Source organism: Bradysia coprophila, assembly GCF_014529535.1.
Source record: "Bradysia coprophila strain Holo2 chromosome X unlocalized genomic scaffold, BU_Bcop_v1 contig_20, whole genome shotgun sequence".
NCBI lineage: Eukaryota > Metazoa > Arthropoda > Insecta > Diptera > Sciaridae > Bradysia > Bradysia coprophila.
Genome location: NW_023503307.1, coordinates 5,866,408 through 5,887,509, shown reverse-complemented (window position 1 = coordinate 5,887,509; position 21,102 = coordinate 5,866,408). Strand labels below are relative to the sequence as shown.

Here is a 21,102-nt window from a genome sequence, read left to right as displayed (position 1 = left end):
TGATTCCAAATTTGTTTTATTCTTTTAAATAGTTTACTGTTGTAGATGATTACAGGGAAAATTTATTTTTCTAAAAAAATCTCTACAAAATCTTTAAGAAAAAATCGTTTTAACTTGTCCTTTTTGTTTAAGAAATTGTAATTTTGGACATGAAATAAAAATAAATAGAAGGAAAAAAAATAAACGTTCGTTTCCATTTCATGTTTTGCACTCACATCCACTTGGCGGATTACCACATGATCTACCAAAAATGTTCTTCTTTTTATTAACTCGTACTTGCAGCAACAACGGTTGCTAGGAATCTCATGCCGTATGGCGAAATATATAGTGAAAAATGGAATCTCGCGCCGCGCGACATTCCTACTATAGAGTGGTAATTTTGCGCCCATACATTTTTTGATCTGCAGTACTTTTGAAAATGTGTTGTTGGAAGTCAGCGCGAACTATGAAATTCGGCGCGAATTCCATTTATGAGTTCGCACCCATTTCCAACTTTCAGTTCCTTTGAAAATGCTGTAAATCGAGTTCGCACCCTGTTCCAACTTTCAGTTTTTCCAAAAGTGCTCTAGATCGAGTTCGCACCCATTTCCAACTTTCAGTTTTTCCAAAAGTGCTCTAAATCGAGTTCGCACCCATTTCCAACTTTCAGTTTTTCCAAAAGTGCTCTAAATCGAGTTCGCACCCATTTCCAACTTTTATTTTGCCTAAAACCATCATAAATGGAATTCGCCCCGAATTATATAGTTCGCGCTGACTTACAATAACTCATTTTCTAAAGTACTGCAGATCAAAAAAATGTATGGGCGCGAAATTACCACTCTAGAGTAGTAATTTCGCACGGCGCGAGATTCCCCGACACCTTTAGGTTAGCATAGAAAAATTCAGAAAATTTTAAATAGTTATTTGAGCAGGGATCCCGTCTCCCCTCCCATGCATAAACATTTCGTGCTTCAATTACCGACTAACATAGTACAAGGCTTTGGTATTAGTCTAATTATTTAATTTAATTGTCAATCACAATCCACAAACTGTCCCAAATGAAACATTCAAAAATACCCAAAAGAAAACAAATTTTTATTTAAAAATCATCAAACATTATTCAACCACACTTCTACAGAAAGCGTTTCTACTTAAAAACAGAAAAAATAAATAGATAAACGAATCGTAAGAAGCGTCGAAATTGTAGTAGCTTCGAGAAAAATGTTCCCACTCATTTGTGTTTGTGTCCACTTTGGATATATAAACCGCGAAACGGCGAAAATTCTGTGTGTAATTTTTAAAATTCATTCAGTTCAGAAGTTGTTGGAGCGCACAACTCACATCATCATTAATTAATTTATAATATTTTTTTTTAAAAGCAAAGCAAAGCAAAAAAAAATCTACGACAAGACTTGCTGCCAATTTAGGATTAAAATAACTTGGAAACAGGTAATTATTACACGTTACATGAAATTTTTATGGGAGAATTTTAAACAACATAACTATCCAGTTGATATGATCTGATGTTCGTTTAACGTTTATATCTAAAATATAAAAAAAAACTTCTGTAAAATGTGAATCAAAATTGAAAATAACTCGATGTTGTTCCTTAATATGGAAGTAATTTGCACATTAGTTTAGTGAGATATGATATTTTGCTTAAATAATTCTCGAGAATGTGGACTGATGGAATCAGAAATGGTTGCTATTTTTGGTCAGTTACGAAAAAACATCGAGATGTATAAATGAATGGTGTGGCATCATTGAACGTTTAGTACATTAAAGATTTTCGGTTGGTTGGATTGGAATTGTTGGATAATTTGTTGTTTCTTTTCGGTTCCGAAAATATTTTCTATTGAAGAGACTAATACACAGATTTGACTCCGTTCAGTGTAAGAGGTACCATACGTTCCGAAATTTAGTGTTTTATTCGATTTTAGATCAAAATATTTATCCGACAAAAAAAAATTCTTTACATGAACCGGCAATTTGATGGATACAGTTTTCCTCTTATATTTCTACTTTAAATTGCTGAAAGTAATTGTAACAGTTTGTGTACATAGTGAATTTTGGCGAATATCCAAGTCTTAAAAACGATGCATTATATTTTGTTATGATCAAATGAAGTGAGAGGAAAGTTCCAGAGAATGTAAACTATTTATTTGTTGTGAGCGTCGATAATACCAGTAGACACCATGGAGTACCAATGAAACGTGTTGAAGAAACAAATTCATTTTTAATTGAAATTAAATTAAAGATTAAAAAAATATTTTTTTAAGGAAAATCACTTTCATCACAAATGTAATTTCTTTCGGAAGACTCAATCGGTTACGTAAATTTTTATCTAAATTTAGGACGCGCGTTTTTTACTAATCATACACGCAATTGACGGATTTATTTCGGTGGTGATGTTTTTTATCGCTTACATTTTTATCACAAACTCACCTCGTTTCTCACCTCATTTAAAAAAAAAATAATTCCAAACACACCGTCTTAGTCAATTTAATTTCTAAATAGGTCGAATGAAAGATGCATTTACAATTGATTTAAAGTCTGATGCGAATGGCATAAGTCGCCAATTTTAAGTATCATCTGCAGGATGAGCTCTCTTTCTATATTCCTAATCCAATTACATGTGTCCTAATTTTATGACATTGTAGGCCCTGCAATTAGAAACACGGTTAATGATTTACTGATTCAAAATCAGTTGTTTGAAACAACTTGTTTTCAATTTCTCTATTCGGTGTCCAAAAGTGAAGCGGGGTTTTTGAGAAAAATGTTGTAAACTCGGTGGCAAATGACATTATTTCGTCCTTAAATCAAACTTGAACTTGTCGACATATTCCACACACTTGGTTAAGGGACGATGTTCAGTCAGGATCTGTTATTGAGAATTGCATTTTTTTAATGGCCGAAAATTTCCTGAATCTTGCCGAAAAACGTTCTCTGTAAACTTCAGTAAATTCAAGTCTAGAGGAAGGTGGGATTACATAACGTCCAGTCAATACCTCGAATATATTGACAACGAAAAAACTACTTGGCTCTATGACTTGTGATAGTAGGTTCGTTCCTTTCTTACAATTTAAGAGTGAATTGAGTCATTGAGCTGGTCAAATAATTCTAAGTGAACAATTTCCAGCGACGCGATTTCGTTAGTCAATATCAGTTCCTGTGAAGTAAAGAATTTCACGTTTGAGAATTTTGTCGAAAGTGCACGTCGGTTTTAAGGGAGCAGATTTGTCAAAAAAATCAGCAAAAATAGAGGACGGTATTTATGAACGGTCCCTAATAGGCACTCTACTAAATCAAAAAATGAAAACTTCTTGAATTCTACACATCAATTTGTCCAGCAGTTTCTTTCAGTTTTTGTTTAAAAGTGTCTCTCAAAAGAAATCGTGGAGCTGAAGATTACATAGCTTCGACAAATACAATGGTGTGGTGGACGCATGCCGTCTGCTTTTTCTGCAAATATTTTGTTTTAGAGAAATTGTGTAAAATTTAAGAAAGCAAATCCTAACCAATGGAGGACCCTTCATCAAATTATCACATTAAAAAATAGAAATTTTATAAAAGAGACCCCGATTTCCACACAGATATCTCAACAAATAAAATGGCACCAGCAATTGGTATCGATCTTGGAACAACTTACTCGTGCGTTGGAGTCTGGCAGCACGGTAAAGTCGAAATAATAGCCAATGACCAAGGAAATCGTACTACACCGAGTTATGTGGCTTTCAATGATACCGAGAGATTAATCGGCGATGCAGCTAAAAATCAGGTTTGGGATAATTTTTTTTTCTTTGCATTCTTAACATTTGTGATCAGTGTATGTCTCTATGGAATCTCTCTTTCTGTTTATTTTATCGAAATATTTTTTATTTGAAAATAATTTGCCAAAAATCAATCGAATTTTTTACTCTGAATATTAATATGAAAATTGTTAATGTAAACAACACCTTTTTATTTACATAAAAAATAATTTAAATTCTATAAATATGTTGGGTCTAAATATAGACGATTGGTTGTTAAAATGAATACGTTCGAGAAGCGTTGAGATTTTTTTCCTCTTCTTTATACTGAATCATTTATCCATATATATAATGCAGCAGCAGCATACCTTCATTAACATTTAGACTATTTCGCTATACGGCCCACGCCACCGAAAAAGAATTATGTTCGAGAATTTTGTCGTGTGAAAATTTTTAATGAAAAAATATTTATTTTATTTTCCAATTTTATTAAAGAGGCATGAATCATCGGAAATTTTATTTTTAATAACCGAAGCGTCCCAACTACTAATTCAAGCATGAAACTTGATGGAAAAATCCATTGTTAATTTATTCTGAGATAGGCTCTGCTCACCCATCCACAAAATGTTTTCCTGACTGACTGGTTTTCTAATACCAACTAGTTTTTTTTCATAGAACCTTAGGCGCTAGTAATTTGCATCACCAAAATATCTGTCATCAGTTCAAAGATGAATTTGAAGACCTAAATTGAAAGACTCGATACACTCGAAAATCTTACCTTACCATTCTAAGTTTGAGTATTCCAATTCTTGGTTACTCGGCCCTCTAGGTCGCGACAGGCTCAACCGATTTCAAATCATTTGTATAAAGATTGTGCGGTACTTTGAAGGATATGATCGAAAAGTCCTTTCGCACGATGATACAGTTTTTCGGCAATATCTCCAATTTTCCGATTTTAAACAGATTTCCGTCTTTGTCATGCTTTTTGAATAATCTTTCAGGAAATGAAGAGTTTATGGTATTTATTGATGATTCACTCGACTTACATGCGATTAACTTCAATCATCATTCTTAACTTGAGTAGCGGAGTAGCTCAATTTTCTGTCCCTCAGAAAGTTCAGCTCACGACTCGCTCAACCGATCTGACTTTTTATCTCAATTGGCCAGAATTGGCCACCTGATGCATCACTCACCATTGAAGAGTGGTTAATTCCGTATGTGCGAAAAACCAATTCTCGGCCCCATTAGCTCTGAACTTTCATTACGACCGGCACCAAAAGGAGGTCCTTTTCGCATTTTGACCCACAGCAATCGTGTTATTATATTTGTTAATTTCCACCACCAGCCTAATATTTCCCACGAGCCCAAATTATGGAGAAAAAAAATCATTTTCAGGTTGCCATGAATCCAAAGAACACTGTCTTTGATGCGAAGCGTCTGATCGGTCGTCGTTTCGACGATCAAAAGATCCAAGAAGACATGAAGCATTGGCCATTCACCGTTATCAATGACTGTGGCAAGCCGAAGATTCAAGTCGAATTTAAGGGGGAGCTGAAGAAATTCGCTCCAGAGGAAATTAGTTCAATGGTTCTTACGAAGATGAGAGAAATTGCCGAAATCTACCTTGGCAGCAAAGTTACTGATGCTGTAATTACGGTTCCAGCTTATTTTAACGATTCACAGCGGCAAGCAACTAAAGATGCTGGATCGATTGCCGGAATAAATGTGTTGAGGATAATAAACGAACCTACAGCAGGTAATTTGTTTCCTTCGCAAAAATGTAACGACTTTCTTAATAAAATCGATACAATATACAGCTGCGCTGGCCTATGGATTGGATAAGAGTTTGAAGGGCGAGAAAAATGTTCTTATCTTCGATCTTGGGGGTGGGACGTTTGATGTATCCATTTTGACTATTGACGAGGGATCGCTTTTCGAAGTGAAATCGACGGCTGGCGATACTCACTTGGGTGGAGAAGATTTCGACAATCGATTGGTCAATCATTTCTCCGAGGAGTTTAAACGCAAGTACAAAAAAGATTTGCAAGGAAACCCCCGTGCATTGCGTCGTTTGAGAACTGCTTGCGAACGAGCGAAAAGAACTTTGTCGTCCAGTACTGAAGCGTCGCTGGAGATTGATGCGTTGCATGAGGGTGTCGACTTTTATGCAAAGATAACCCGAGCCAGATTTGAAGAAATGAATATGGATCTGTTCAGGTAAAAGGCATTTTGCTTTACTTTGCAACAAGACCGAAGAAAATTGACGTTTTACTCGCAGGTCCACACTTCAGCCGGTTGAACGTGCCTTGGCCGACGCCAAACTTGACAAAAGTGCAATTCACGAAGTGGTTCTAGTCGGTGGTTCCATTCGAATTCCGAAAATTCAGAAAATGTTACAGGACTTCTTCTGCGGCAAAGCACTGAATTTATCGATCAACCCTGACGAAGCGGTTGCCTATGGAGCTGCTGTACAGGCGGCCATTTTAACGGGTGAAGGAAGTTCTAAGATCCAAGATGTTCTCTTGGTCGACGTAACACCGTTGTCATTGGGCATCGAGACAGCTGGTGGTGTCATGACGAAAATTATTGAACGCAACGCCAGAATTCCATGCAAGCAACAGCAAACTTTTACCACATACAGCGATAACCAAAACGCAGTCACCATTCAAGTGTACGAGGGTGAACGTGCCATGACCAAAGATAACAATTCGCTGGGCACATTTAATTTGACAGGAATTCCACCAGCTCCTCGAGGCGTTCCGAAAATCGAAGTAACGTTCGATCTGAATGCAGATGGTATTTTGAATGTCTCGGCAAAAGATAATAGCAGTGGTCGGTCCGAGAAAATTACAATCACCAACGATAAGGGTCGTTTGTCCAAGGCCGACATTGATAGAATGCTGTCTGAAGCGGAAAAGTATCGCGAAGAAGATGAAAAGCAGCGTGAGAAAATTGCAGCCAGGAATTCGCTGGAAGGTTACATATTCGGATGCAAACAGGTAATTATTTCAGGACAAATATTGAAGAAAAAATCACACAAAAAACATCTGTTAATTCTCAGGCCGTTGAAGATGCAGCACCTGGAAAAATATCTGACACCGATAAGCAATTGGTAAAGGATAAGTGTGCTAGTGAGATGGCCTGGTTAGACTCGAATACACTCGCCGACAAAGAAGAGTTCGAACATCACTTGAAGGAGCTACAAAAGGTCTGCAGTCCGATTATGGCAAAAATGCATGGTCAGGGTGGTGACAGTCAAGGAGGGCAAGCTGGCGGAGCAAAGGGACCAACTGTTGAAGAAGTTGATTAAAAATCTTAAGCACATAATGTTAACAATATTGTTACAAAAAAAAGTGCTAAATAGCAAATCAATGCGATGATGAGTTTCATTTTGACAAAATTCCAACAAAATTTCCAACTTGGTTATAAGTAAAGTTTATGTGAAAGTTCCACAGTAGCCCTACTCACGTTAAAAAAATTTGGTTCAGATCCTTCGGAGGAATGTCGATTTCGTTTCTTTATCGAATCCTAAACAATTCTCTAGAACATCATAATTGACAAAAAATTGTTTCCGAGTCGCGCAACGCAATCGAAAATGCATGCGTTTCTCTGCGTTACCATGCGTTTCTATGCGTTTTCATGTAAACTTCAAATGCGTTGCGCGACTCGGAAACAATTTTTTGTCAATTTTGATGTTCTAGAGAATTGTTTAGGATTCGATGAAGAAACGAAATCGACATTCCTCCGAAAGATCTGAACCAATTTTTTTTAACGTGAGTAGGGCTATTCCACAGGCCTACAAAATTAGAGATTTTGTGAAGATATTAGAATTTCTGCATCAGCCCAATAATGACACCCACACAGATATCAGTTATATTTGACTTCTTCGACACTCAGATGTTATCTTCCAACGCGAGAAAATCATTTAAGAACAATGGACACGAATTGACATGATAAACTGATTGACGTACAACTTCAGAAGCTAATATTCGTTTGTAAATTTCGAAGAGACACCTCGCTACAAAAAAGTGATTTTTTAACAGTCTACCCCAAAATTTATGTCATGTTTGGTGTCGCTAAATAGCTTAAGCTTAGTGCTAAGCAACTAATTAAATTTTGTTAAAGACGACCTACACTGGAATGGTGTAAGGCACAAAGTTTATCGAGAGTAGTCAAAAAGACGATTTCAAAAATTGTGCATTTGGGACTACTTCCAAAGACACTTTTTCCAGTGTTCCCTCTACCAATATCACCATTCCGAAACTTTCACGACCACTTCGTAGCGGAGATATCACACAGAAATGTTGTTTTCTTAGAGTTTTTAGCGCTACAGTTGTTACATTAGTTGCTACATTTTACTAAACATCTTGAAATTTGTCTCCCTTCCAAATGTAAGTTAGAACGCCTGGAGCATCATCGGTCGATCTAGAGTCTAGAAGTACTCAGAAACGGCTAATTATCTACTTAAATGCATCGCAATGACCTTAATTTAAAATTTAAAATTACAATAACGCATTTTTCAACTACGTAAAAGGTGAACTCGCACACGATTTTTCGATACCAAAATTTTGTAAAAGGAGTCATTAAGTCGATGACATGACTAAAAAGCATTTGCAGCAATAAACTTGCATGTGCGAGTTCATCTTTCACGTAGTTTAAAAGTGCGTTCTTTTGGCACCGTGTGCCGGATTCCCCGATACCTGAGTGTATGAGTTACTATTGAAAATGAGAATATTTCATCAACTGACGGGATTAATCAGTTAATTTTTTCACTATCACAGAATCGTTGCTTGTGACGCCAGATGTAGTTGTTACAGATTTGAATGAGGTGGAACAAATAAAAGCATATCAAAATTATCTTTCATGAAAGTTTTGTTGTATTCTAATTTTGTATGGGAGAACACTAGGAAATTCCTAGGAGAACCATTGTAAGATTTCTGACCCATGTCATCTCGCACGTTAAAGTAATTGAAAAAAATAGTACATTTCGTACCTAGGACTAAAAGTCTTTTTTAGCGTGTGAGACGTTTCCAGACAGAGCCAAAGGCGAGGTCCAGAATCGAATAAGCTAAAAAAGACTTTCAGTCCGTGGTACGAATAGTATTTTTCATATTGGACGATTTTCGCGACCTCTTCGGAGAATTTTTTTTTTCAATGACCATGACAGCCCAACAAAAACTTTTCGGGAAAAAAGTTGTTCCACAATATTCTCAGAATTGAACGACGAGCCATAGCTCGATTGGATCGCCGTCTCCTTGAATCCCGACTGTTCGAAGTCTTGGCGAATTCACTCTTAATAACTTACGTAGCCGTATACAATATACTTCCGGTTTATTGCCTGCCCATGCGAAAGTTGAATATCATTGAGGAATTTGTTTGAAGTGGAATGGTCAACTTTCGCATGTAACAAGCCATAAAATAATTTTCTACTTTCATTCATTAACCATTATAAATGTTACCTCGTTCTTTTGTGAATACTTGGAATCCTTCAATGTAAGTTGAAATTAGAAAAAAAAAATGATTGGAACTCTCGTTTACATTTCCCATGTTACTAACCATTCATTCATAGGTAATTACCATACCATATTGCTAGCCTAGCCAAGGATGGTGTCATGACGAAGAAGAATCGAGATATAGAAATGCAAAGAAAAACACGTCCCAAAAACGTTGCTTATTCATAGTAGATTTATTGCATGATAAATTTTATTCGTTTTTCAATCATGAACAAGTATCTTACATTTTTCTTTTGAAATATTTTTTTTGAGAGTTTAAATAAATATCGTAACTAGGAAATGTTTTTTTTTCTTCCTTATTTCTTCCTTCATTTAAATTACAAAACAGAAAACTTAAAGAAAAAAAAAATTATTTCATCAACGAACGAAAAAACACCGTGTGTTGTGCTGTTGTAAAGGTGATATTTTCATGTCTTCAATCTGTTTTAACTATGATGAGCTTTTGCTGAGTTGGGAGGCTGTAACGGAAGTAGAGAAAAAAGAATCGAAATTAATTGATCCAACGGTCAAATTTCAGTTCGAATCGACTAAAAAAATGAAACGTTTCTTATACGTGTAAATGAGTGCGATAGATTTTATCATAATAAAAAAGATAACAAAATTCAGAGTTGAAAGTAGTAAGCGGGTCGCAGAACGTCGATGGTGGCAATTTAATTAGCCCGACGAGTAAATTTTTCGAAGAAACCTGAGTAATACTACGACAATTTGAAGAGTTCCACAAAAATCTCTCTATTTTGTCGCACATGAGTAAGTCCAGTTCGTACACTTAGTCTAATTTAAAATAAAATCAAACTAAAATTATCGATTCTGAGGATTTTTAGTGTATCATGATTCGAAAACTAGTATAGATTTACATAGCGAGCATTTGAACTGTTTTTATTACATTTGCAGTGTTTATTCAGTGTATAAGCTTAAAAGCTTGGCATAAGCTCGACTAACCGGTATAATCGCGCGTACAAGCTTAATTACACCGAATAAACACTGCAAATGTAATGAAAAACACTTCAAATGCTCACTATGTAGGTCCATACAACTTATCTTCGAATCATGATGCGCTGAAGATCCTCAGAATTGGTCATTTTAGTTTGATTTGACTTTAGTCCATTCAATTCAAGAACCGAAAAATTGTCATTTTTTTTGTAACATAATAGGACTTAGGAAGAATCTATTCGCAGGTCACTCTAGCGTAATAAAAACACGACTACATAAAAAAGGCGACGTAAAATTCACCCATCAGCTGATTAAGCAGAAGAATTTTCTGGTCGATAAACATCGTAGGCTAGGAAAACCCACTAGATGAATTAGTGGGACAAGTCAATGCAATGTTTGGAATTGAATTTTCGAAATACCGTGTAGATAGATAGGCCGAGAACAGTCGACTACGACGCTGTTAAACCTATACAATATTGTAACACCGCCCATTGCGAAACATTTTTGTTTTGGTATTTTTGTCTTCTTTTGCGCTAGGACTTGTGAGTCAGTTCCTCGTGGAGGAATCAAAGTTTTTTATTGAAGTGTCTGTCGGGGTCTGAACGACTGGCATTTTAACAAAAATAAATCTTATTGACACCAATTACGTGTATCTACTCTCGTTAGGGTCCGACCAACGCTTGAAAACAAAATTGCCTGAGCAAACATCATTCGTTTTATGTAGTGCTACAATATGTCAGCGAGTCTTAACCATGACTTAATGATATGTGTGTCTTGGTTTTACAATGGTCCCCGCTTTGTGTCAATCCGACAAAATGTCAACGAATCGTTATTTTATTGGGAATTACTCGTAAAGTACTTGTGCAAATACCAATAACTACGAAATAATTATTAGATTGTCACTTACTATGTTCCAAATGATCTAACTTTTTGTTGTACGGAAGTGACGAGCTGTGGTGAAGGCTCTTTTTATTATGTGATGAATTACTACCGGATGAATGAACACCGGTTGCATTGGTTTGCATTTCCTATTTAGTTGAAAATTCATTTCAGAAAAATTTACAGTTACCAACTAATGCTAACTTATCACAAAAAAAAGTTTTTTTTTCCTTTGGTTTACACACAAAATAAAAATCGTTTGAAGCTGAGACGCTTTACCAAACCAACCCAATAAAAAATAATTAATTTTATCTGCAAGCGGGTAGGTAAAGGTGCACTTTAAACCCGCTTCGATAACAGAAGAAAGTGTCTACCTCCTGCTGACAGATAAAACAAAGTACGCAACTGCCTCCGCATTTTTGTTTTGACACGTAAGGAAATGTGAGCCCGTAGACTACAAACTTCCTCTAGGACAAAACAGAAATTTCGAAAGTATTAATGTGGTCTACCATTAAAGTTAGTTTGTGTAAAGAGTAAAAATGTGCTTAATATTACACCGTCCAACTGTATTTTGATGTGTTAATATTTAGGTAAGTCATCTCAATTATTACAATTTTACAATTATTGTGCCATTACGATTAATTCAAAAACGGTCTTTTGTGGTATACGGAGAGATATGAATGTGACGAACGCCCTATGGTATGTCTATTAATTTTTTCGCTCGTATGTGAGAGGCACGGCAAGAAACTAAGCCCCACACATCACTTTAGAGTATAGAAAATTTGTGTTGAGCAAAGACAAAAAAAAATGTTGACTGGAAATAGAGGATCAATCTACTACTACAGTGGAGACTGAATTAAGCGAAAAAGAAGAGAAACATTCCATTTAAAATAAAATTCGAAAAATCATCTCAGAGGAACAAGAGATGACCTCTGGCTAGTACCCTTTTATATTGCAGATTTTATGGTAAAACTAATGAAGTAACGGATTGTGTATCGATAATATCGATTCGATATACTGAAAATACTTAGATCCAAAAGAAGAAAAGGTTTCAAGTTGATATGTTTGCCGTCTCTGTAAAGCTAAAAACAATGTTTGTGTCTCTTAAAAGCGGGAGAAGCAATTCATTGACATGAAAACTTACTGCAACTAGGAGAAAATGGTTTTCTCATGTCCTGGGCCACATTTTCTCGTCATTTGGCTTCTTGAATGAAAAGTTTTGTACGTATTCTGTTGTGGACCTTTGGTTTTAGGCACTTCCGCTTGTCACCCCCTCACTTCATTCTGGCTACAACTCACCAAAATTTACATTCCACAACATATACGTAAATAACAATATTTTGCTTGAATCCCACGCACACATAAAACATTATTTTCGCCCTAGTTGCGTGAATAGCTACTTCCAATTAATTTCAAAAGAATACAAGTTACTTCACTCATAGCTGTGGAAAAAGTGCACGGATATGACTCCATTGGGAATGGCTCATTATCTGTTATCGACAGCATCGACAAAAGTAAGCGGTGAAAGTTAAAGTGATCTTATAATCTAGCAAAATGTATGTTATAACCAATGAAGTAGAAGATTTTGAAGGATGGTGTTAAGACAAGTCACAGAATGATTATCTGGCGATACACAGTAACCGTTAGTAGAAGCACAAACAATCAATCGTTTTTGTTTGGAGCACAACCGGAAAGTCGAAACGACAGTGTTTGGTGAGGTAACAGAAATGATAATTATGGAAATTCTGCTTGTTTAAATAGTTTGAAATTAGACTTAGTGAAACGTTTAAGCGCCACACATGAGCAATTTTGTACTGATTGGATCGACATTTATGCGTCGTTTTCCTTTGTTAAGCTTGCTCACATCTGATTACAATAGAAAGCGCAGCATAATCGATCCCATCAACGCAAAATTGCTCGTTTGTTTTCTTAGCCGCGTGTAGTTAAGGCTTTATTCAGTCCGTTGAAGAAACGGCCAAATGACCAAATTGAGTTGCAACGTGAGCAGAATTGCCGCAACAAAACGCTTCAATTAAATGAGAAAAATTCCTGAATGTCGAGCTGTACGGTCATGACTGAGATTTGAGAACTTTGCCTCAATATTGAATTTCTATTGAAATTGAGAATGTTTTCCAGGCACAATGTTTAAGGAAATTGTTGGAAGGAATACTGCTTGACTATCTAGTGACGGAGCGATGGTATTTGTTAGTTAATTTGATTGGTATATCTACTGCTTCTGTACTAGCAATAAATTGGATCTGAAATTGATCAGACCATAAATTGCCAAAACGGAGAATGCTCTAAGTAAATGTTAGTGACTAACAACTACAGTTCCACTTTAAAGAAGCGTCAAAGCAACATGCACCACTTTAAACATCTAAAAATTGGAAAATATTATTATTTCGTTTAATACCTGCAGTTCCTTAATAGCTTCCATAATCTGCTTAACGTCTAATTCCTCTTTCCCATCTATCGACGAGTCGCGTCGCCGTCTCAGCAAATTCGACTGAGCCTGCGAACTGGGCGAACTACTTCGACTACTACTGTTCGACGATTTCATTTGTTTGATCACATTTGGCAGTTGATGTTTCGATTTCTTTATATGTGTTTCACTAACAAACTCAACGTCGTCACTATCTGAACTAATTTCTTCTACCGATTGAATCGACAATGCAGTCGCCACTGATTTACTGTCAATCGACGGCTTCAGAACATTTAATTGTGTGTGCGGTACGGCAGCGCTCGGTTTCGATATAACAAAATTGGTTTTCGAACTGGAACTGTGGGATGATTTCGATGATGCTGTTGACTTAATGATCGAATCCATGGGAGCGGGCTTCGAAAGTAAAACAGATGAAGCTTTCAGAACACTGGTCGCAGACCCTGAATTCGATCCACTATGTTTCTTCGATGTCCCATCTTTGTCCTTGCTCGCTTTTGGGGGATTCGTTGCGGTGGCACCACTTTTGGGTACACTTTTATTCAGCGTTTCAACGCTTTTAATGCGAATATTTGTGTCGGTGCCTGCTGCAGCTGTGCTGAGAATATCGTTGGTCGACAAATTGTCCAAATTAATAACTCGTGTAGTTGCACTACTCGATGGATCAGCAATAGTTTTCGGATTTTCATTTTTGGAATGACTGGTTGCTGGCGCAGCTGATGATATTATGCTGTTAATACTATGATCGGTGGCCTTCTTTGGTGGTGACAACATATCCGTGGGTAATGGTGGAGTTTTTGTTGGTAATTTAGTTGCGCTATGGTTGACAATATGTCCAGAGTTCGTCGACGAAGAGATCTTCACATTCGTTTGATCTTTCGTCGACGTTTTATTTGTGTGTTGAGTAATGGCAGGAGTGGTAGTTAGTACCTTAGATGGTTGGGACAAAGATTCTACGTTTGTGATAGTCACCTAGAAAGGTGTGAAAATTGATTGAATGAGTACATAGAGTTAAACTTATAGGACAAAAACGGCGTACGACAGATTGATCTGCGAGAGAAACGGAGGGATAGATATGGAACCGTTCATTAATTTCACAACTCACAGGAAGCGGATTCGGGATGGTGTGACAGATTGCTGTTTCCTATGCCTATCACATTTTAACGCTCAAGACATTTGGTTTGAAACGGGATTGGGTCTGATCAATTTTATGTTATGAAATCACTGAACGATCCCAGGATTAGGGCACGTTTAAAGATCGTCCTCGACAAAAAATAAAGTGCAAAGTAGTCTCGTATCAGTTCACACAAAGAAAGTCGTGTGCAAAGCGGGACAATAAATTTACCTGATTTTGAACACTGGCTAGTGGCTTGGCAGTCATCTTTTCGTTAACTCCAATGGCCGTTATAGTCAAATTACTGCCAAATGAAGGTGTCGGTGATGAGGTCGGCTTTGCTGCATCCGTACTGGAATTTGTGTCTTCCGTTTTCACTGCCTTCGGCGCGGGAATGACCGTCACAGACGTTTCTTTCAGATTTGGCACAATCGAATTGTTTGACGTTAGCAATGACTTCACTTCACTGAGTAAGGACGAATGTGAAGTAGCGACATTGCTATTTGCTGTTGAACTACTTAATGTGGTACTAGTCGCTTCACCAACCGATGTGCCCACATCCGGTATTGATTGTTGTGCAGAATTTTCACTGGATTTTTTACTTTCTTTTGGCTTCTTGACATGGTTCACTTGTCTGGAAGAGACGGGTTTTTTTTATGAGTCTGTGGATAGAATTTGCATTTCCCTTAGCACACCAACCTTTTATCAAATTCCTTTAGCAGTTCATCGATTTTCATCCAACCATCCGGCCAAATCTTAAGAACATATTCTCGAAGATAACGATTCACAAAATCTTCAACGCTCTCCCGGCGAGGTTTGATAACAGTATACGATTGCTTTCTCGAATTGATGACTTCACACAAGAGATTACTGAAAAATAATTGAAAAACATTCTGTTGAAGCACCACTGGCTCAACCATATTGCAAAGACCTACCGTGTTGCGTCTGTCCATAAAAACTTTTTCTTTGGATTTTTAATTGGTTGCTCCGGTTTACCTCCATTCACTGGCACAGTACTGGCTTTTAAATCATTCACCAGTTCGCACTCCTTTTCATAACTACTTAACAGATCCGGCATCATACTGCCCACAGCCATTTTAAGTTTTTTCACAATTTTATTGGTTTTCGCCTCCTCCTTCTGACTACGTATCTTTTTTGCCCGTATCATAATCGTTTGTTTCGTGCACGGAAGATACTTTTCCAAATAGTTGTACACTTGATTACGCACAGCACCGCCTTTCAGACGAGCAGCCGTATCGATTCTGTAAAAAATGAAACGACGAAACGGTTGCATAAGCCAGACATTCAAGCATAACGCAATTTTGTTTACTTACTCGAAAAGCAGATTCATGTTCGTTGAATCGAAGAAATTACTTTTTCCCGAACTGGACACCTTAGATGCTTCTGTGATTCTTTTGATATTTGCTAACAGCTCCGGCGGCAAGTTGTCCGGCAACTTGGTATCGCCGTTTTGAACACAATTCGAATCCTTTTTTTCGCCATCGCTGCCATCGTCTGACGAATCGGACGAATCTTCTGAACTACTCGTATCCTTGTTACTGTCCTCAGTCTGTTCCGACTTGTTGCCATTGTCAATCATATTTCGCATGCTATCCCGTTTAGCGCGCAACATATCTTTGACGGTGGTCGTTTTGACCACTTTTTTCGTATTATTATCCGAATCGTAAACGAGTCCATCGTCTTTCTTTTCCTTGACTTTCAGCTTCTTTTCCTTGTTTTTATGCTTGTCTTTCTCGGAAAGTTTTGGTTTCTTTTCGTTGGGACCGTTTTTTGTGGAATTTGGTTTCTTATTAGGTTCTTCATTGTCAGATGAACTACTCTCCGATGATGTTGACAGCGAACGCTAGCGGACGATTTACTCGATAAATAAACATTTTATTGCCAACATTGCACAATCAAACACTAACCTTTTTTGGCTTTGGCATACGGGCTGCATCGTCGGGCCGTTCATAATTCGGTAAATTTTTGAACTCCAACGCACCAGAATTAATGTAAAATCCTCCTCGATCGGTTTCAATTTCATCTGGGATCAATTCGTCGTACTACAAAAACAATAGAAATTACGAAGACATTGGGGAAGGAAACGAAACAACAATCGAATGGAAACACTGACCGCTTCACTGTTATCGATAAATTCATCATTCATATCGTAGCCAGCACCTTTGTCACATTCATTATTATTAGAGCCACGTTTCTTGCCAGAGTACGCGGTACCATATTTCCGTTCGAATTCCTTCGCTATTCGGTTAACGTCGTCATCATTCTCTTCAAATGGATCGGCGAAGCCATTCACTTTTTTGATGATTTTTTTCTGTTTCTTCTGTGAACGTAAAGTAAAAGGCATTAAGTTTGCAAGTAAAGAAACTGGAGGTTGCTCGAATATTTAAGGATCAATTATTCACGACTCGATGGATCGACTGATATAACTAAAATTTTTACAGTCAATTTTTTTATAAAAGAGACTTGTGCATTATCGCCAAATGTAACGGCTGTATGAGGAGTTGTGACTAACATTTTACAAATGGTAAGAGGTCTCTCTAAAAATTATTATCCCTTTTTAAGTGTGGATGAGTAATGATAGCTGTGGGTGACAGTTCCGCATTTTCCAAACATGGACACAAGGGCGGTGGGGTCTACAATTTTTTTTTAGTCAACTGAGATATGTACATTTAACGTCCAGAAACAACATTTGTGGCGCAAATTTAAAAATTGCTTTTGGCGCTAAAAGGCGGCACCGGTGAGTATTCCAACATTCTCATCTTCCAGATCTTTTCTCGTGCATAAATTCAAATTGCTTGACATTTTGAAAATTAACGGAAATTATGTTAAACTGAAAAGCTAAATAAATTCAAAATTTAATCTGTAGTGCGACATTCCAAACGCTCAGTGATATCATCTCATTTCGTTGTAAAATGTTGCATCATTAGTTTATGTACTATAAAGAAGGACATCAACATCAGACTGCAAGCATAGCATTCTAAACGTTGAACTGAGTAAATTCCGTCACTTCTAGTCTTATTCAAAGAGACGAGGAATAGATACATGGCGCATGCACATATATAATTTATGTATGGACTCCATACTAAACAAACTGCGTTTTTCGGAATATTAAAAAAAAACAATACTTGACAGTGGCGCAGAGGTACGGAGTTTCGAAAAATATGAATGAGATATATATTGGAGAGGACGTTGAGCGTAAAGAAAGTGTCAAACAATCGGACTCTCAGGGTTCTATAGGAGAGCCAGAACTAGTTATATTTAAGTGGTCTCGGGGTCAGCATTCAAAAATTGAAGAACGAAGAAATTAATCGAGAGAAAAACTCAGTTTAAACTTGTATGCGATTTCTCTCATTTTGACGTGGGACCCAAAATAATTGCGGCTTGTCAACTTTCGGCACCCTGGACTTTACTTAAATAGTCGTGGAATGCCTCCAAATAAAATTCTAAAAATCTAGAATTCAGTTTTGGATTTTTAGAAATTTATTTGGAGGCATTCCTCGACTATTTAAATAAAGTCCTGGGTGCCGAAAGTTGGCAAGCCGCAATTAATTTCAATGTGCTAGGCAGAAAACGCTCTCCTTGAACAACCCTAAGAGCAAGCCCTTAAAAACCTGCCTTAGTTAGACCGGGAGACGAGATGTAATTCGACTTATTGGCCCTTTGCAAGCTGCGAACTTCTAGGGCATTCTTCTCGGTATTGTTATAGGAAAAATCTAACTTGACAATAACCAAAAAAAATCGGTTTTATATTACCCTGTGAAATAGTACGGCCCGCTCTTCTCTAGTCCGAATTTTAAGTTCACAATTGAAGTCATATTACACTTTAGAGAAGGCACTAACTATCTAGAGATGATTATGACACCAAAATTGAAAAAAGAATTAAATCCGCTAAGAATTTCCTTACAACAAATAATTTTCATAAATATTACAGTTAAAATATGAACCAAACCACCTTAGTATATCGAAAGTCAGTCAAAATAAACAAATTGCGTCAATCGAAAAAAAACGGATTCAGTGGCTGTCTATTTAATCTGCAATGAACATCGGAACCACCCTCATCAATACACACAATTAGCGAACTCTTCAAAAGGAACCCCTATCTCTAAACAGCAAAATGTCATCTGTGAACGATCCGCAAAAAAAAATCATTTATTCGTTGACACCAAAACTACAACCAAACATCCCACAAATGTTCACCAATGCGATGTTCAACACAAAAACATCAATATAGCGGTGAATATAGAAAATGGATGGTTTATCTTGTGATAATAAAATTTATAATCATTTTTTACTTGCGAGGTCTTTTGTTTATTTATTATAAACCGTTTCGATGTGTACTCGTTACAAGTAACCACCTAATTCTCAAAAAAAAAAACATCTCAAGCATGTGGATACTGTAGATACTGTACCTCTTAAAAATGGCACATCGATACAAAACGAAGAAGTCACACACATATATCAATAAACGATTGTCGAAAAGAGTAGGAATGCCTTCAAGAACGTACACAAAACTCCATTCACTTTTAGACATTAAAATTTGCAATGATGCAAAACTGAGCACACAACATTCGTTTATTACTTTGTTCGACAGTGTACATGTTATAATATGAATTCAAAATGTGTATGAATCCAATGAATGCTCGACCGAAGGAAACTCCCATGCCGACGAAACAAAATGTATTGGCAATGATCAACAAGATATAAAATGAAAAAAAAAATCTGTTAAGAGACATCGTATCCCGCTGGCACTAGATATACCAAACAAAAAACATAACCTAAACCCTCCCAAAACACGGAGCATTATTTACGCAAACACAAGTTTTATTACACTGAATACACGCGGTACACAGGCCGATTTCTCGTTCAAACATCACCGACGGAATCATTGTAAATTCGTCCTTACAATATTGTGTTACATTATCAGTTTCCCTTCACGAAATTCGGTTAGCACAAGAGAAACAAGAAATAATTTCGCTGCATACACACACAGTTCGAGAATTTTTACATGTATGTAGGTAGCGTAGAATCATCGTCCCCAATATATTTTTTAACAAAAAAAAAATTTGCCACCGCATTACATTATTTTGTAATTGAATTCCGTAAGAAGAAAAAAATTATCAAAATATCCCACAAAATGCAATTTTGCGTTCCAACGTAAATAGTCCACCCGGAAAACGTACATCATGCAACAGTCGCAAAATCCCGTGTATCATGTTGGAAATATGAATTGGTTATCAAACTAAATCAATCACCTTCTCTTCGTCCAATAATTTTTTATAATTGAATTCTGGAAACGAATCAGCGGTAGGTTCGAACAATTCAAAATCAAAACGAATGGACTTCGATGCGGACACATTTTTGGTGGAACTCGCGGTTTGATCATGCGGTGCATCGGCGAGTTGTACACGTTTTATTTCGGACATATTGATGGTGGAAGACACTTAACACATTCTATCAATTCAATCTATAATTTGAATGGAAATAGTTTTTGATTTTTTTTGGTAGAAAAATTAGATTTTACACAACACAGAAACTCTTTCAATACAAACACAAGGCCATCTTTAAACAGATCTCTGGGGCATGACACTTCGAACACGCAATTTTTTCGTTTTTGTTAGGTTGAAATTTCAGCACATTACCGATAATATACCACAACATGTACCGAAATGTTTTTTCGAACACCGGTGGCGGATGGTACCATTATTATTACATCGAATAGTTCTGCAATTAAATCAATTTGAATCTGATTCTTTTTGAAAAAAAAAACTTTGGAACGAGCAGAACAGTCCGTATGATCTGGAATTTTGATTACCTTCCGCAAACCTGGCCAAATAAATCGACAAACATTTTAAATGAAAATGTAACCGATTTCTGCCGTACAATTGGAAATTTCAGATCATACAGGCTGTTCTGCTCGTATCAAAGATATTTTTAAAAATAAAATCAGAAATTAATTAATTTAATTAATGAAGTTTAATCGTTTAACGAACATTATCCCGAGTATACCAGCTGGTAATCGGTCAAAATGACAGATGACAGCCAGTGTGTACACGGAAATTTAACTTGACCAAACAAAAATTCAATTCAATCAATTGATTTTATTGCATTGCCAGTTCGTTCAAAGTGTCACACGCCTGCACAGATCTGCGGCTGGTTTTTTAATGACACCTTGACAACGGTTTACATGCACGGTGGTTTACAAGAACTATATTACTGGTGGCAATTTTGATATTTTTAGATTTGTTTTTCTTGTATGAGTCATTTTCGTATGAGTTATGCAATTGTTGGGATTCAACTCTTCTGGGCCAAGTATGCACATTGTCGCTGTAAAGTTGCTTTACATAGCTATATAACTAGGGATACAAAGTGTCATTTCGGGTAGACGTTATTACGTCTCGAGAAACACGGGTTAATCCAACATTTAAAAAAAAATCAATGTTCAACAACTACGACCTGGGCGTAGATTCTCCATTTTCG

The 21,102-nt window shown here is 36.8% G+C and overlaps 2 protein-coding genes across 4 annotated transcripts; one reads left to right on the top strand and one right to left on the bottom strand.

The window, feature by feature from the left end:
- Positions 1 to 1,233: 1,233 nt before the first annotated feature.
- LOC119068977 (heat shock 70 kDa protein cognate 2-like) lies at positions 1,234 to 7,105 on the top strand. 2 transcript variants are annotated; one of them, XM_037172847.1, is made up of 6 exons: positions 1,234 to 1,428; positions 3,573 to 3,757; positions 5,124 to 5,484; positions 5,546 to 5,945; positions 6,007 to 6,727; positions 6,790 to 7,105. In XM_037172847.1, exons 2-6 carry the CDS (start codon positions 3,590 to 3,592, stop codon positions 7,036 to 7,038), a joined length of 1,899 nt encoding a protein of 632 aa, XP_037028742.1. In that variant the 5' UTR covers positions 1,234 to 1,428; positions 3,573 to 3,589; the 3' UTR covers positions 7,039 to 7,105. The 2 variants fall into 2 exon arrangements, with proteins under 2 accessions (XP_037028742.1, XP_037028743.1); XM_037172848.1 differs by lacking the exon at positions 1,234 to 1,428 and adding an exon at positions 1,742 to 1,878.
- A 2,290-nt stretch (positions 7,106 to 9,395) lies between these two features.
- LOC119068972 (yemanuclein) lies at positions 9,396 to 20,224 on the bottom strand. Of its 2 annotated transcripts, XM_037172838.1 has the most exons (10): positions 19,878 to 20,224; positions 16,739 to 16,945; positions 16,533 to 16,667; positions 15,939 to 16,468; positions 15,540 to 15,866; positions 15,304 to 15,474; positions 14,836 to 15,238; positions 13,464 to 14,462; positions 11,079 to 11,199; positions 9,396 to 9,699 (listed from the first exon to the last, which is right to left on the bottom strand). In XM_037172838.1, the coding sequence occupies exons 1-10, from the start codon at positions 20,046 to 20,048 to the stop codon at positions 9,671 to 9,673; spliced, it is 3,093 nt and encodes a 1,030-aa protein (XP_037028733.1). In that variant the 5' UTR covers positions 20,049 to 20,224; the 3' UTR covers positions 9,396 to 9,670. The 2 variants fall into 2 exon arrangements, with proteins under 2 accessions (XP_037028733.1, XP_037028734.1); XM_037172839.1 differs by lacking the exon at positions 11,079 to 11,199 and having other exon boundaries at positions 19,878 to 20,223.
- Positions 20,225 to 21,102: the final 878 nt, after the last annotated feature.